The sequence below is a fragment of the Ictalurus punctatus genome, chromosome 29 (assembly GCF_001660625.3).
Source record: "Ictalurus punctatus breed USDA103 chromosome 29, Coco_2.0, whole genome shotgun sequence".
NCBI classification, from domain to species: Eukaryota; Metazoa; Chordata; class Actinopteri; order Siluriformes; family Ictaluridae; genus Ictalurus; species Ictalurus punctatus.
The window spans coordinates 8288087-8305883 of record NC_030444.2 but is presented as its reverse complement, the minus strand read 5'-3'; the positions used below and the strand labels follow the sequence as shown (position 1 = coordinate 8305883).

Below are 17797 nucleotides of genomic sequence, written 5' to 3'. Positions count from 1 at the left end.
TAATACACTCACAAAATAAATAAAGAATGACAAAGTAGAAATGTAATTTTTGAGAATTTTCATGTGAACCCCAGTTTAAGAACGGCAGATTTAAGAGTGGCAAAGTTTAAAACACTTTACGGTTCTAGATTGAGCCTTTGTAAATATGAACCTCATTATGTTGTATTTTTTATCTTTATCAAAAAATCACTTAAATTTTGTGGTCCATTTTACTTTTTCAGACAAACAATTCTGACCATTTTTTCTGATCTATAAATTCTTCAGCTTAAAACACTGATTTTTTTTCATAACATCATAATAAAATAGGTAACAAGAGGTTTCTGTTCTCAAGAAATAATTTAATGTGTAAGGTTGCCTGTTTTGTTTTGTTGCTTTGCTCAAAATTGACATCATAGTATACATATGAAACGATGCAGTGGCGGCTTGGTGGTTAACGCCCTGGGTTACTGATCGGAAGGTCGGGGGTTCAAGCACCAACACTGCTAAGCTGCCACTGTTGGGCTCTTGAGCAAGGCCCTTAACCCTCCCTGCTCCAGAGGTGCTCTATCATGGCTAACCCTGTGCTCTGACCCTGACATGCTGGGGAATGCGAAAAAAAGAATTTCACTGTGCATAGGTATATGTGATAAAGAAAGACTCATTATTATATGCCTACAGTAATATTGAAAAGAAGCAGCACACACGGTATTACATAATAAAAGCACACACATTTTAATGAATGAAAAGGGTGGAGTTTTCAGTAAACATTTTGTCGGTGGCACTACTTACATTCAGATTTACTGCAATGATCAATTTTAACCATCGAATCCCAGAGATGCACAAAAAGCAACAGAAGCACATTTGATAGTTAGCAAACATTTAAGAGCTCTTGCAGCACTTAAAAAAAAAAAAATCAATACAACAGAGACACTGCATTGTTCACAATACATGTTCAGGAGAATAGCTTAGGAAAAATAGAGGGTTTATGACAGGAACAGTTTGAGATCTTAAAGTCTTGAGGGTAAAATGACTGGAGAGCGAGACAGTAAGCATGGAAAATGCATTGGAACCATGCAACACACCTTCATGGATTAACATTTCACCTCCATCTAACAGCTGTGCTGTTCAGTGACGAAGAAGAACTATAAGACAAGGCTTGAACGGGGTTATAAAAATGAGTGCTTTAGCATCCACAGCAGCAGAAAAATACAGGATGAAGTTTGTTGCCATTCACAAAAAAAAAAAGGAATGACTTTCAGATAGCAGAGTGAACATTAGACACATTAAGTTACTCCTAAAAGATACCACTTTACTAAAGAGTATGACTTTTTAAATATCTATCAAAAAGTCTATGATGTTGGCACCTATGCTTGGGTGATGCTGACAGAGCAAGCAATTAGTGAGGAGTAACCCTATATATGCATTCTGTGTAGGCATTTTTTTCTGAAATGAAAGTAATAACACCAGTTAAAATATATAAAAAATAAAAAATTAACAAACAAAATAAAATTAGAGGTACAATCTTTTCTGCTCGCAGTTGTGTTTAGGCCTCTCAACTCTCTGGCTTGGGAAAAACCGGAATGTGTTAGGCAGCCCTTTCTAGCTTTAACAATGATATCATAAATACCATACAGATTTTAAAGAAAGTTTTGGATTTTTACTTTTATTTTCATTTGGGAAAAAAAGAAAGAAATTTTGTTATTTAAAATCTGTAACATTATTCTGCCACTTCTAGATCAGGAAGCCTTTAGATAAAAATAAATAAAATTAAGAAAAAAAAAAAGCACACTGTATTAGATGTAATATACACATGGAAGACAACATATACAATATTAAAATTTCCCCTAAATTAATACTGGCTCCTATTAGAACGAGGCCATTGGGTTTTGTTTTTGTTTTGTTTGTTTCCTTTATAAATTTTGGCCAATTACATACTAGTTTAGTTTTTAGCATGCTATGAGTAGTTGGGTTAAAATTGAAACAATTATATTCCAATGAAGTCTGCCAAATATCATTCTGCCTTTATCCAATAGTAACCTCCGAAAAAACACAGATTAACTCTTTAACATATAAAAATACTATACCAAAAAAATGAAATACAAATATATATTAGAATCTGTTAGGCATTTCTGTATAAAGAGAGGGCTAAATGAGTTAGGTTACATCGGGAAACAAAATGTCAAAGAAAGCAATGCAAAAAAAAGCATTGAAATTATGACACAAAAACGAGTAATAATGATGCTTAGATATCAAATTGCAAGTCTTTCAAACATGCAAAAAATTTGCACAAGTAATACTGCAGGCATCGAGAGGAGAAAATAAGATTCCTCCTGCTCACATTGAGGGAAAGGGAAATGCAATGCATGCTGGGTGAACGGTGCCACGGGACACTATCGGCTGGTGTGTATAGTGTGCAAGGTGGTAACACCACTCAGCTCTGCAAATACAGTGTCACAGAGGGAGACAAATATAATCCTGCAAAACTGAGAAAAGGGGCTCTTTATTAAACACACCTACCAGAATTCATTGATATGAACTAAAAAGGCAATGCAACTGGCTATACTGGGGTCTTATGAATAATAACTACAGTCCTCATGTGATGTGTTGTGGACACCACAATTTATCAAATAAAATAGAAAAAAAAGAAAGAAATGAAAACTTCAAAATTCAGCACTATCATCTGAATATATGCTCCATTTAAACTGCAACACAAATGACAGTGCAAGTAACAAACTGACAAAAAATAGACAAGAAAACTATCATCCACGTAAAAGCGTGGACAAATAAAGAGGTCAAGGGCCCAAAGCTTCACAAGACATTCTGTGGAAGTTTCTGAATGTTGGTAAACCCTCTCTCTGTAAGTTGATGTACAAGGTAATGGCACCAGAAGCTTGTGCTCTCAATACCGTTAATGGGAGACTAAGCACAACAGCTAGCTTTGTTTAGCTTGTAAGTTAGGAGCACACACACATGTCCCTTGTGACATTTTCTAACATATTATCTCTTGTCCTGCACTCACTGGATGATTTTGCTAGCTTCTTAAAGCTACTCACTTGTAAGCCCAACATGCCTGTAGCATTATAGCTAATGCTGTACAGTACTTGCTTGGACATGGTCCGGTATGGTCGGTTAGTCAGTATACATCGTCTATAATATAGATTATGTCTGTAGGTGTGTGTATAGATGTAGAGGTACTTAATAGAAAAGTTCAGTGTTATTGACAGTGGTGGGACTGTACGTCATTGGTGTTACTGACACACTCATTTACAAAGAGGACAGCCCCTGTGCTGCTTGTGCAGAAAAAAAAAGCCTTGTTTCTTCGTCCACTGCTCCTCTAGTGCTCTACAAGAGAAAGCCTTAACCTCTCTGCTAGTTGCTCTGAGGCTGTCTGAGGCCTAGCGAATGGATGGAAAGAAGGAATCAAATGGAAATCGTGCGACACCTCATGACTTCTCAGCAACCGTTTTTTTTTGTTTGTTTTTCTGACAACGTTTCACAGATACAACATATTTTTTGTTTGTTTTTATGTTTGTTTGTTTTTTTTTGGCTCTGTCCTATGCCGTACATCCTTTGGGAGTTCACGGAGGGAGAAAAAAAGTCCTCTATTTTACAAACGTCGTTGTCCATAATATATAGTTTTATTATATATTTCTGTATACTCTCTGACTCGTGACATCTCTCTTTCTCTCTCTCTCTTTCTCTCTCTGCCTCCCTTCTCTGCACTACATGCAGCCCACACAGCCGCACTTGATGCTCTTCTCCACCTCTTCGCTGAATGAGGTGCCATCGCTGCACTCAAATGTGTATTTGCGGCGCTTGGTCCTCTGGCTGGCACAGCAGGCTCCTGGCTGGCATGCTCCACTGCATTCCACCCACGAGAGCATGCGCGTCGTCTGGCAGATTGCATAGCCACGCTGCACCTGGTAGAAGTCCCGCACCGGTTCACCACGACACTCCGACTCTAAACAGATATACATGAGAATAGAACAGATATGTAGATAGATACAACATAGATTTATGTGTTAATGCTGCATGTGCTTTAAACCTAAAAGGAAAAGTCCACCGTGAACAACTTCCATCTCAATCTTTATAATTAATATGTCATTTTCAATAACATTCAATTACTTCATCTCTACTTAAAGTAATAGAATTTTCATTTTTGGGCTATCTGTCATCATTTACTCACCCTCATGTCGTTCTAAACCCATAACACTTTTGTTTATCTTCGGAAGTAATTTTTTCTACAGTCTCATGTCAACACAACACTTATGCATTGCGGTTCTCTTGTGAACGCGTGTCGGAGATCTACGCGGAAGTGAAGATATTTTGTGAATAACGACTTAATTCGAGTTTTTATTTTTTATAAAAACCATTTGTATCGCTTCATAAAATTGGAATTAAACCACTGGAGTCACATGGATTACTTTTACAATGCCTTTATGAACTTTTTGGAGCTTGAAAGTTTTAGTTACTTGGACTGTAAACGGAGGGACAGAAATATCCCAGGTTTCATTAAAATGTCTTCATTTGTGTTCCGAAGATGAACAAAAGCCTTATGGGTTTGGAACGACATGAGGATGAGTAACTGATGACAGAATTTTCATTTTTGGGTGAACTATCCTTTTAAAGAGACTGATGTAGCTGATGTAGTCTATCTACCACTCTCACCTTCTCATCTATGCACTTAGATCAGCTTCCAAAGCTTCAACTTTAATATTAACACAGCCGCCAATGCCATCATGCTTGTCATCTTGTAAATAGCAATCCACCGGCGTCAAAATTGAATTTGAGGTTCTCCTTACTGCCTTTTTCTTTTACCTTTTCCTTCTGGAAGTGAAGTATTATTTTGGTTTCCTAACTCCCTAACACATAGCCAACTATATAGTGTATAGTAGTGGTCACCAAGCCTGTTCCTGGAGATCTACCTTCCTGGAGATCTACCTTCCTGAAGACTTTCGCTCCAACCATAATTGTGCCCACCTGACCATCTAATTATTGCCTTGAGAAGTTCTTGATAAACTAAACCAGGTGTGTTAGATTTTGGTTGAAGATAAAAACTGCACGAAAGTAGATCACCAGGAACAGGGTTGGTGACCATTGGTGTATAGTGTATGGTTTATGACACATCCACGGCACCCTGACATTTGGAATCATGTCATTATAGAATATGATGTTACTACTGCGACTACAGGGAATAGTGCATAGCACTTGCACACTAATATGCACTATTCTCAATTTTTTGCGGTATGTAACACAATAATATGTGAAACAACGTTCAGGATTACTGGGTTCAGTTTTCTTGATTAATGATGTCCCCAACATTCTGGCACTTGTTTCATTTCTCACCTTGATCACACAATTCCCCAGTGTATCCATTCTCGCAGTGGCAGTACGCATCACCCGTGTCTGAAATCTGGCACCGGCCATGTTTGCACTGTAACCTTCTGCACGGGTTAAAGAGTTCTCCCTGCTGGTTACACAGAGCACCGCGGTAACCTTCTTGGCATTCACAGCGGTAGGACTGCATGTCCAGTGGGATGCATTTTCCATGCACACACCTGCAGGAAGATGAAAAGGTTTTCAGTGAGCAACAGTGATTCAGGAAATATGTGCAACTGTAAGAATGGTCGGTGCATTAGGGTCCAATTGATATAGAATTTGGGTGATAAAAAAGTGGCTATTAATGTACCATGGAATTATTGGCAATGGCAGGAAACACATACAGTACAGTGCAATTCTAGAGAATTCTTGTTATGAAGCCTGAGTTAGAATGCAGGGTCATGGTAGATGTCCCTAGAACAGAAGGGGTTAAAGGCCTTGGCTTAGAGGTACTGGAGCTTGATCTTCTGACCAGGAGCATAGAGATTAGGGATTATGGAACTATTCAATTAGAATTAATTCAAGTTTATTTGTACAGCACCTTTAACAATAGACATGGTCACAAAACAGCTTGGGGATGTAGATTTAGATCCCTAATAAGCAAACCAGTGCAAGTTGCAAGTGTCAGGGACAATCTCCCCAAGACAACATGAGGAAAAAACCTTGAGAGGGACCTCTACTATGATGTAAAACAGTACTAAGTGCATTGAAAGCATGTTTTCAGTCTGAGCATATTGTGAATAGTCCCAGAATAAGCACAGGAAGGTCTTTATGATTACAGCAGCAGATCAGTGTCCAGGTGAGATTATCCTCCAATGCAAGGGTGAGTCTTGGACATAACCTTGTTTATGGGAAGTATAAAACTTCTAGGCACAGCCAAAGAATTGTTAGACTTATACTATGATACCACTACCTCAGGATCAAACACAATTGTGTTTTTTTTTTTTTTTTTGAGAAGTGTACTTACTTGTTGCCCTGGCATGGGTTGGAAGAGGGCTGATCGCAGTGCTGGCCGCTCCAGCCTGGCTGACAATGGCAAACGGGGCCAAGAGCGGCGTCTGGTTCACAGATTCCATGCAGACAGTAAATCTTTCGACATGGCTCACAGCCGGGCACCACGCCAGGCTTCATCTGGGTCTTGGTGAAATCCTGCAGCTCGTTGTTGATGTACAGGTTCTGGATGCAGCCATGGAAACTGGAACCATTCTGAATGTGCCATGCGCGTGGAGCTATAGATGAGTGCACATCAACGGGCATGCCTAGCATTCAAAAAGGAAGGAAACAGGGGAGAATGATTAAGTGCTGGGTGGAGAGGTAGCAAGCTGGGAAAATTACACATTTAATAAATGAAAGATGGAGCGTGGCAAAGTGGGGGAGGAATATTTTAAAGAGCCGTGTTCCACACCTGAACTTTCACCTTATAAAGATCCTTATGATAATAAGCACACAGGTTATACAGTATGGGTATATGACTTCATAATGTTAAGTTACATAATATTTTGCAATATATGTTAATTGAAAACATTGTAATCACAAATGTTGTAATGCACCTAACACAGAATCTGGTATTTCATCGGTACTGCAAGTTATAATGCATTACAACATACATCATACAACATAGTTATAGTTAGAGTGTTATGCATGTTAGGTTTATAGACTTTAAAGAAGTGATCTTTATTACACCTCTTTCAAAATGTATACTGGATTTCATTACTCTACAAAGCACTATAAGATCACTTTACAGACTATTACGTGAAATCATAAACTCATGCTTTATGAACTATAACAACTTCTGATGATATGTCTAACATTTCTACAGACATATACCAGGCACCATAAGGTATTAAGGATGCTATATTTTTCATGTTTTCTGGCTTTAACTATAAATACTTGTGAACTTATGAAATAATACTTATTCATTGGAAGTGCTACCATAGTTTATCTTGTTTCTCAATTGTGAGTCTGAGGCCCTACAGCTATTTTGACTGTAATTCATTTAAAATAGAAATCAATTTTGAAACAACAACTTCATTCAATGTGTATTAGATTTTCTATTAAATAAATATGGGATGTGATCGAGCTGGATTAAGTTATGTGGGACTCGGCATCTTTATAGTAGTACCAAGATAGGGGGATGTGCAAAATCATTCCTGCAGCCTAGGCAAGCAACAATAAACAGCAAAGCACAATATAAAAGGCACACATAAGAACACAAGTAGCTATCCTTGAGATCATCACCTTGCAATTAGCATCCATTGTTTTCCAACAGTTTCAGTACTTCGACTGCAATGTTATGATCTCATGAGTAGCCATGAAAGTGAAAAATGGTTCCAAGTACAACAATGAAAAACACAGACGTCACTTTTGTCATTTGTTCTTTTTTTTTTTGGAAAGTATAGACTGTATCTGATAGGGACTTAAAATAAGAACAAAAGTTTTCTAATGAGCTAGTTAAGATCTATGTGCATCTAATGACACAGAACCAGTTCAAAGTGGACCATAGCAAACACAGTCTAGGGAAATGGTAAGAGGGGTGTTTAGGGTAGGGATGATTAACAGTAGTGTTAATTGCGAGTGCCTGCAGTGGAGCGAGGTATCTGCGCTGGGCCCCTACCCCCCACGTATAGCGGAGCGTCTCCATTGAGGGGCCTCACTGTTCCCACGCTGCCCATGGTGGTGGGCACACCGCCATCAATCGACAGGTTCACCATCTGGTCAAAGGTCACCAATTCCACTGTGTGGAACTGACCATCATTAATGGTCTCCGTGCTGATGGAGAGATGGAAAGCAAATGAGAGATGACAAAGGCAACATTAGAGTCTAGATATTTTTGGCTTTTCAAGTTACATAAGACAGCTTGACTCATAAGACTGATTCACTCATTTATGTTTTTTTTTCCCCTTCCCTTTTTAGGTATCAGTAGCTGAATGAATCAGGATCTGAGAATGAAATACATTTTTATATAAGCTATAATTATATATATATATATATATATATATATATATATATATACACACACACACACACACGCACATTTCCCCCCACGCAGTATTTATGATGATGAAGAGTTCACTGAATAATAATGATACCTTTACAGGTGGTATGAAGCATTGGGTATAGGAAGTATTATTGTTTATATACAGATGAGACAGATTAAAGGGAAAAAAAACAGCAGTAATTGGTTATAAGTTAAAGCGATCTCTGAGCAACTCGTCTTTTACAAAGACAGTAAAAATGGCAAAATCAAATATTGCATGTCATAACCCTGGGCTCTATAGGTGTATCTTCTGGCATACCTGTAAATGGCATGGCTGGGTTGACTGCCAGGGTCATAGCTGACCTTGACGTGACCTTCGAAAAGTTCCACAGCAATGTGGTCATTGTCTCCATTATACAGGAGGATGCCATTGTCCTCTGCAGTGGACACCTTAAGGAGACACAAACCACATTAGGATGTGACAAAGCAGATTTCTCTTCAGTTTTATATTTGGTATTTAAAATGACTACTTGCCTAGCATTTATGAGTTAAAACAATTTTAATAAAAAATGCTGTACCTCACTGACTGACCATCAATATGCACCTATAGTGAAAACAATTTAAATTTCACCCTAACATTTCTAAAAGACATCGCCAGTGCTGTGTTGATGTTAGCCCAACGATACATCTATAGCTAGCCAGGGTGTGGCAGATCATTATATCTCAACTACCCTAACTTCACTATCCCTCCAAAACCTGACTGGTATATGTTTAGTTTTTTTTTTTTTTTTAATCTTTGTTTCATCCCAAGTTATAGCAGTCCTGTACATTTGTTTTTTTAGAAATATATCAGCCAAAACATGGCATACCATCTTTAGATGTCAACTGTTGCTATTCGCGTTTGGGATCTGAATGAGCATTTGGACCTGGAAATGGCTTTATGTCACACGTGACATCACACTTAACAAGAGGATAGCTTGTACTATTACACCACTGGGTGTGGCATGCCTATTATGGATTTTATTTTTAACTCATATCCATTCATGTTCTTAACCATCTCTGGTATTACAAGCTAGCTACAGTAACTAACATGACATAATCTCACTGAATATGACTTTAAGACATATCAATATTTTTTTAGAAACTTGGCTGATATTACAAGTAAATTAGCTAAAAGGAGTTAATATGACAGTATTCTGGGAGGATTTGAAGTCATATTCATAAATGTTCATATACTTTACTGCTAATACTACCTAGCCTGCTAACATGAGAAATAACCTGACCTGCAAGGATTTTGCGTCATATTAAAAAAAATATTAATAATCTTCACTGCTAATAGAAGCTAGCTAAGATTTTAACGAGATTCTTAATGCTTATTGCTAATGCTACCTAGCTGGCTTTTGGCTTTAGCCAACAGTAACCCATCCCTCTTGGATTGCAATTATAAAACTACTTTGGTGCACCGAACCTACTGAGAAACTTTTGAGGGTATGTATTTGAGTCCATATATCTTTATTATATTTGAGGTTGTTACGAATCAGTGCGTAGTACAACACCTTACAATGAAACACAGTGTTGCTTTTACTATGGACTTTCTGAGGACTTGTGGAATTCATACAAACAGAGAACACGCAATCAAGCTATCAGACCAGCTTTACCTGCAAGGTGATGTTGGCCTGAGGCCAGTTCTTCAAGTCGCTCAGCAGCAGATATGAGTCCCGGTCCACAAAATTGACACTGACCAGCTTCTCACAGCGCGGGCCGCCAAAGCCGGGCAGACACTGGCACAGTGCCCGGCCTGCTCGCTCCACGCATGGGGCATCGTTTTGGCAGTCAGCCAGCTGGCAGGGGGAACGTGTTACAGGCAGCACTTCGCACAGCTGCCCACTAAAAATGAGAGATTTTATTTATTACCTGTGGATTCAGAATTCTAAATATGGTATAGAAAATTCCTGGCATTATAACCAGACAAACCATTTATAACCATATTATAGTTTGGAGTAGGGATGCATTGATTACATTTGTTTCAGAAAGAGTACATGTACGAGTGGTTTTTTTTTTGGTATTCACCAATGCTGATACTGAAATAAGTATTAATATTAGTATTAAGTATTAATTAATCAGGGACATTATGTAAAACATATTATTTAGCTTTATTCCCCAGTTTAAATAGCAGATCTGAAAATGCCTGTTCCTGCATTTATGCTACTAGACCTGTTCTTTATAACATTAGCTAGTTGACTTTACATGAAGTGCATTAAATGGCTATAACTTGGATTGAGTAGAGTTGCAGTGGCGACCTGTCATTTAGTTTTGTCTGTTCAATCACGAGACAACGTCACACAGCATATGTGAACACAAGCATGATATCGGACTGATACCAGTATGAGTATCGACGCATCCCTAGTTCAGATTTTTGGACAGGATAACATTTACTCACATTTAATAATACAGCAGCTATGTATTCAAATATTTGTTTAGAGGAAGCTGCTAGAATTTTTTTAATGGACTTGTTCTTAACTCTTAATATTCAATGCACCAGGCATTTTCAACCAGCAGTTTGAGGTAATACAGTTTAATTATTTTGACATGGCTTGCTAGAACACACAGGTGAAGAACTCATTTCTACAGCTACTGAGTGTATGAAGGCACATGTTGTTTGTATGAAGGATTTATGTAATATGAAAAAGAACTGGGACTGACCTGTAGCCTCGGGTGCAAGCACAGGAGTAACCGTTGATCTCATCCAGACATTCTGCATTGTTCTGGCACTTGTGTTCCTGACAGTCGTCATAGTCCACACTGCAGTCATCTCCCACATACCCAGGCGTACACACACACCTATCAGAAACACACACACAAAGCGTTTCACAATGAAAAACATGGAAAATGGAAAATATTAAATCCATAACTTGAAATATGTTCCTTTATACTTGTAAATGTGTCCTGTATTTATATTATATTGTATTTATTTTTTAATGCATATTACATACAGAACCAAATACATGAATGGAGAAAGAGTGCAGATGCATCTGAACAGGTGTACTGGTGTTATAATTAAGCAATTTATAACCCAAATCCACAAATTTATCACCCATCTGAATATTTACAGGTGAATATGTAATATAACTTTAGTAATAGGCTTCTGCTTTAGGAAATTTTATATGAAATGTCATTACTTTGGGCCAGCTGCTGTAATAAGACAGGTTGATTGGTGCTTGCAGGGGCTGCGTTCAGGAGAGCACAAGTCTTCCAGCTCTTCACACATCTCTCCTACACACACACACACACACACACACACACACACACACACACACACACACACACACACACACACACACACACAAGGAAAGTTATGCAGAGACCACACACAAACTCACACACACAATCTGTTTGAACAGTCTGTTTCTAATAATATTATTGCACCCTTTCTTTATTCATATGCCAACATTTCCACATCTGACAGATATACACATTTTAACAAACCCTTTTAACATTTTTTGGTTTCCATTCAGATTTTTATTGTTGATTTTAAAAGTATGCAAAAAATAAATAATTATTTATTATTTATTATTAAAGAAAAGTAGCAAGAGACTGAATTCAAGACTAACATTGTTGCTATGAACTTATGTAGACTCATGAATCCATAATGGTGGACACTCAGAATTAATCCAAAATTAAAGATTTTAATCAGAGATTAAGGTTTTATTTGATATAATTGGTCACAATTAAATGGTGCAACACAACTCAATATACAAGAAAACCTTTATCATAAGTCAGTTTAATCTTGACCAGAAAAATTGGGGATGAAAATTGGGTACCTGTGTAATAAGGTGGACACAAGCATGTGTAGTTGTTCACACCGTCTTTGCAGGTTGCTCCATTCTCGCAGTCATTGTCCTCACAGTCATCAGTGTTGAGTTCACATCTTTGGCCTTCGAATCCCAGAGGACATGAACAACTAAGGGAGGAAACACTAATTAGTGATTGAAGCTACAATTAGAGCATTTTATATACTTATTTTGGGCAATGTGGGCTGCTAGACATGATATGAATGTGTCTTATCTTTCAAATTGTTCACACTATCTTTGATGAGTGAATAGGATCCAAGATAAAAAAAAAAACCTTTGCAACACTCAGTGCAATGCACTGTAGTATTTTATACCGCAGCTTATACCAATTTTTTGATTCTGATTGGTCAGAAGGTGTTGATTAATTTTCTATACAAGCATGATCAGATAGTATTTTGGCTTCAAACACATCATAGTTTCTATAGTATATACTTGCGACACTTGTGCGATGGACACTACACAGAAAGAGATTGTAAAAAATCTATAGGTAATTGCTGATGGTGACATTTTCTGTAATGAGACATTTATTCAGCATTTTTGCAAAAGAGTCTCCAGTGTCAGCACTTTGAAACAGTTAGAGGTAAAGGTAAATTTATGCTTTCTGGTGGCACAGCTTCTCATGACTGTATATCTTTTTGTCTTATTAACTTCAGGAGAGAAAAGAAAAGAGAGACTGATGAGGAAAACTGTTATAATGTAAATAATAACAAGAGCTAACTCGTTTCCTAGATGTTCCACAACATTAAATATAACTATAAATGGATAAAAAATTATCAAATTAAATGACAATTAATAATAAATATAAAAAAACAGTGTTGCAAATAGCTGTGGTATAAGGCAATAAACCACTTTGTGAGGTGTTTAATATATGTGTGTGTGTGTATAAAAACACAAACACATACATGTAGCTATCTTCTTCTTCGGTCACTTGGCAGGTTCCACCATTAGCACAAGGGTTACTGATGCAGGCATTGAGGGCAGTCTCGCAGTTCTTTCCCTGTGTAGTAAAATAAATGAGCTTTTACGGGAAAAATTCCAACTCAAACATGGCTAAAACCAGGGGTGTAACTGTACTGCAAAGTCAATGCTGAAGGCAACATGATGCATCAAGAGGGGGTGTGTGTAAACTTTCCACTTACTTTTTCCACAGCACTGTGAATGTTTAATGGGATGTGTTCAGTAAAAACATGAAAGATTATAATTGTTTGTGTGTTGTTATCTTAAGGACACTGTGTTTGTCTATACTTGTGATGAAATGAAATGAATGATGACCAATTAATGTAGAAAACCAGTTGATTCCAAATGGTTCACATGCTTTTTCTTGCCACTGTATATTCTATCCCCTAAGGCTATCCTGTGTGGCCCGTTCCTACCTTTTCTCTTCACCTGCTTTGTGTCATTTTCTATTATCTCTTCGTTGACCTCTCCATCTTCATGGCTGAGTAAACGGACCATTATCTTAGTGTTATACATACTACAATGTTAACTTTCAGTATGAAGCTACTTTCATGTATATTATGAAAGAGTGGTTAAAAACTACCAATTTTTTTTTAAGTGCTAAAAAGTATTAAAAATTAAAAGATATGGTAGATCAGGTCTTTAAGACACTTTTTTTTTATGAACAGCCATGTGCAAAGCAATAAAACTGTTTTATTTGCTAAACAGTAAATTATAATTTAATTTTATCTGCACCATTATTTTCAATAGAAACAGAAGCAGAAAAAAATGCTTAATTATTCCAAATGTGTTCTAAGCAACCTCTCCATCACAAGCAAGTCAATGAATTAGCCTCTGTAATTAGTAAATTACATCTGGATGAGATAATTTAACAATGGTTTCTGATATGGTGTTTGACTGTGCACTGCAAGACATAACATGGATGAGGCGAAAAGCCCAAAACTAGGTTGTGTTTGGTGGAGAGGCTCAAATTTAACAAATTTAAATCTCCTCAGTTTCTCTCGAATGTAAATCGAATGCCCATTCACAAACATAACGTGACTTTTTATTTTTTGACTGACGGAGATACTCGGAAATGAATTGATATTAACGTTAACCACTTTGCCCTCTCAGGCAACAACGTTAAATTTTGATTAACTTCAAGATAGACCTTGATAAAAATTATAGGTTAAGCTTACCAATCTCTGTTTATCCACTTGGACATTGCTGTCCTCATTTTAATGCACTGTTTTTCATTTTCGCTTTTTCATTTTCTGTTCTGCGCCCCAGAATGCTTCCCTCTTTGATCCATTTTGGTCATGTGACTATGTCTGTGACAGACTTAGAGTAATGTCGGAAGGTGAGCGGTTGATATGCAATCACTTGATATAATAAAATATATTTCTGAATTCATTTAAAATGTTAAATAAAAATGTTTCCTTTCATTGTTTTTTTTTTGTTTGTTTGTTTGTTTGTTTTTTTAACAAATTAGATTTTGATTATTTATAATGTTTTATGAAAGAACATTTTCAAAGAATGATTTTGGCACAATCATTTCATCGCGAACCTGGTTGTTTCTGTAAACAAAGCATTAATTATTGGTGACTTTAATATTCATTTTGATAACCCGGAAGACCCTCTGAGAACAGTGGTTGTGTCCATTCTAGATTCAGTGAGGGGCCAATAAGAATGTAATAGGACCCACTCATAAGTCACGCACGACCTTATACTAACATACCGATTAAATATAGGAAATATAGTCGTATTTCCGCAGTCTGAAGCTATCTCAGACCATTATCTCCTTTAAATTTCGCATTGATAATAATATTTGCACCTTGCCATGTTAAGGCATCAAACATACATACACAGATACGATGATACACAGCTGTATGTTTCAGCAAAGATTGCTAAGATGAGATACATAACATCACTACATGATGCAGAAATATTAGTTCATGCTTTCGTCACCTCTAGGTTGGATTATTGTAATGCCTCACTGTCTGGATGTTCCAGTAGGAGCATAAACAAACTCCAGTTAGTCCAGAATGCAGCTGCAAGAGTCCTTACTAAAACTAGAAAATATGACCACATCACCCCGATCTTATCCACACTGCATTGACTCCCAGTGAAATCTCACATTGATTATAAAATACTACTATTGACCAATAAAACACTAAATGTTCTCGCGCCACAGTACCTGAGCAAACTTTTGGTCTTTTATGATCTGCCACACCTACTTCGATCAAAAAGTGCAGGCTATTTGTTGGTACCTCAAATAGTGAAGGCAACAGCAGGGAGAAAGCTTTCTCTTACAAAGCCCCACATACACAGGGTTTAAGTCCAGGCTGAAAACATATTGTTTTTACTCAAGCTTTTTGTGAAATTTTTTTTTTCTGAGGTAAAGGAGCAGATCTAGAGGGCTCACAGGCATAGAGTGTTGTGGTGAATTGGGATGTTTGGATGCTGTCAACCGTCCACCCCCGCATGCCCGCGCACCCACTCCTTTTCACGCGTTCTCCCAGGTCTGTTGATGGTGAAGTGGCTGGCCACCTAATGTCCCAGGGCACCCTCATGCCTGTTACCTTCTGGTTCTTACTTTTATAGCTAAGTCATACCTAGTTTTGCCAGAGTCCCTGCTTGTACTCATCCTTAACAGGTCATTAAGCTTACCTAATAACCTCTCCCTCTCAATTTCTGTCGAGCTACACATGATACTCCTGAAATAACAGGGATACTGACCCCTTCTGCTCTCCGGACCTGCCTGATCCATCCTGATGCCCTACTTTTGGTCGGAGTTCTCATCAACTGGAAATCACATGCTGCTGCTGAGGATGGTCCTACATGGTGCAGTCTAAAGATCATTGACATTACTGAGGATGGTACTACTTAAAAACTACAAGATGGTTTTGGACCTTAATTCATATGAACAGTTATAGTATGATGGCTAGGACTACAATTGCACTGATAGTTTTAGGACTGCAATGAACACAAAGAGTTTTGCACTCAAGTCTCCATCAGTGAACAGTGGATAAGTTCAACAGAACAGACTTCATGTAAAAACTATAATGAATTTTCCTGGTTACACAATGTAGAACTATAACCATATTATCTGTGCCTCTCACCTTGAAGCCTTCTACACATGTGCACTTATACAGATCTGGTGAATCTGTCTGGCATGTGCCGTGGTTCATACAGGGATTGGACAGGCACGGGTTACACTTAGCCAGGACAGATGGGTCAGCTTCACCTGCAATACACATACATATGAACACACAAATACACCCTTCATTAGTAATAGAACAGCACATAAAGGTAACTTCCAAGAAAATTCCTATACAAAATTCCATGCCACACCACCAGAGGTCACAGTCATCTGAATATTGAACAATAACAATGATGATGAACTAACAATCCCAATGTTTTAACTCCGGATCAGAGGATATACCCGAAGTCAGTGTATATTGCCATCACTCTGCAAGTCATGCCTGTATATTTATGTTTACTAGTCTGTTATTCTAACTGTTGCTTGTATTTGGGTTTCCCTAATTTCCCTAATCCAATTATTCCCTAATAGTTGGATTTCTCAGGATTTTTCAAGGCTGTGCTGTTATAGGAAAATGATCAACAATGGAGAGGTGTGAGTTAGCTTGATGCAAAGCAAAGTTACCTGTACCAACCTAAAGTTCATTAATTACAACAGCATGTCCCAAAGTGTTTTATTCCTCTTATACCACATCAACTTGTCAATAATTACAATTTTTAATTTATTGATGAATGACGTGATTCATGGCATGATTGTGGTGGAAAACTTTACAAACTGACCTTTACAACATGCTGACATTGGAGACTCGTTCTATAAATGTAAAATAACCATCTCCTTACAGTTTCATAATATCAAAAAGTTTTTGTTAAACAGCAATACGTTTTTTAATCTGTTGTCATATTGTTAGTCTTAGGTCAAGTGAGGTATGTATTAGAACAAGCACATTAATATAAACCTGTGATTTGCCTTCCAATCAGTACTACTGTCAGAGCTGATGTGATAGAAAATTAATCAATACACACAACAATGCTGTGGTATAATGTACTTTGATCTGTTTAGTTTTTTTTTTAATTATTATTATTCTGCTTGAGTCATATGTGAGCTTTGGACCTCTTTAAGCATAAACCTTGCCTTGAAGTTACATATTTTCAGAAAAGAAAGCCATTGAGTCTCTGGATAGAAAATACATTTGTGTAGAGTACTGTGAAAATTCTTAGGCAAATGTAAAGAAATGCTGTACAGCAAAGATGCTTTCAAAAATAAAGAAATTAAATGTTTCTACATAAAAAAAAATACTATAAAGTGCAGTAATAAACAGAAATAAATGAAACAAAGTCACTATTTAGTTTGATGACTATTTGGTTAAAAAAAACAAAAAAAGAAGAAAAGTAATCTCAGGTACACTTTTTGCAGTTTTATAAACAAATGAGCTGTAAATTTTAATGAGCATCTTGCAGAACCAGCCACGGTTCGTCTCTAGACATTGACTGTCGCACTTGCTTCTTATTTTTTCATCAAAACCCAGCAGCCTTCATTAATGTTTTTTTTTGTGTGTCTGAAAAGAGTCTCTTATATAATATGCTGCTTTTTTAACTGAAAAAAAAATTCTGTAACATTTAATTTTGTGCTGGA

The 17797-nt window shown here is 37.2% G+C and overlaps 1 protein-coding gene across 4 annotated transcripts in view; it reads right to left on the bottom strand.

Moving 5' to 3' along the window:
- Window positions 1-687: 687 nt before the first annotated feature.
- slit1a (slit homolog 1a (Drosophila)) overlaps window positions 688-17797 on the bottom strand; it is a 109983-nt gene continuing 92873 nt past the window's right edge. For 2 of the 4 annotated variants that reach the window (XM_017461709.3, XM_017461710.3), the window contains 11 exons: window positions 16245-16369; window positions 13089-13183; window positions 12157-12296; window positions 11515-11608; window positions 11039-11176; window positions 9994-10222; window positions 8655-8785; window positions 7937-8127; window positions 6326-6617; window positions 5326-5537; window positions 688-3940 (listed from right to left, as the gene is read on the bottom strand). In XM_017461709.3, coding sequence (XP_017317198.1) covers window positions 3702-3940; window positions 5326-5537; window positions 6326-6617; window positions 7937-8127; window positions 8655-8785; window positions 9994-10222; window positions 11039-11176; window positions 11515-11608; window positions 12157-12296; window positions 13089-13183; window positions 16245-16369 — 1886 coding nt within the window. In that variant the 3' untranslated portion in view covers window positions 688-3701. The remainder of the gene's footprint in view (window positions 3941-5325; window positions 5538-6325; window positions 6618-7936; window positions 8128-8654; window positions 8786-9993; window positions 10223-11038; window positions 11177-11514; window positions 11609-12156; window positions 12297-13088; window positions 13184-16244; window positions 16370-17797) is intronic. The other 2 variants (XM_017461711.3, XM_053677641.1) reach the window with 1 other exon arrangement.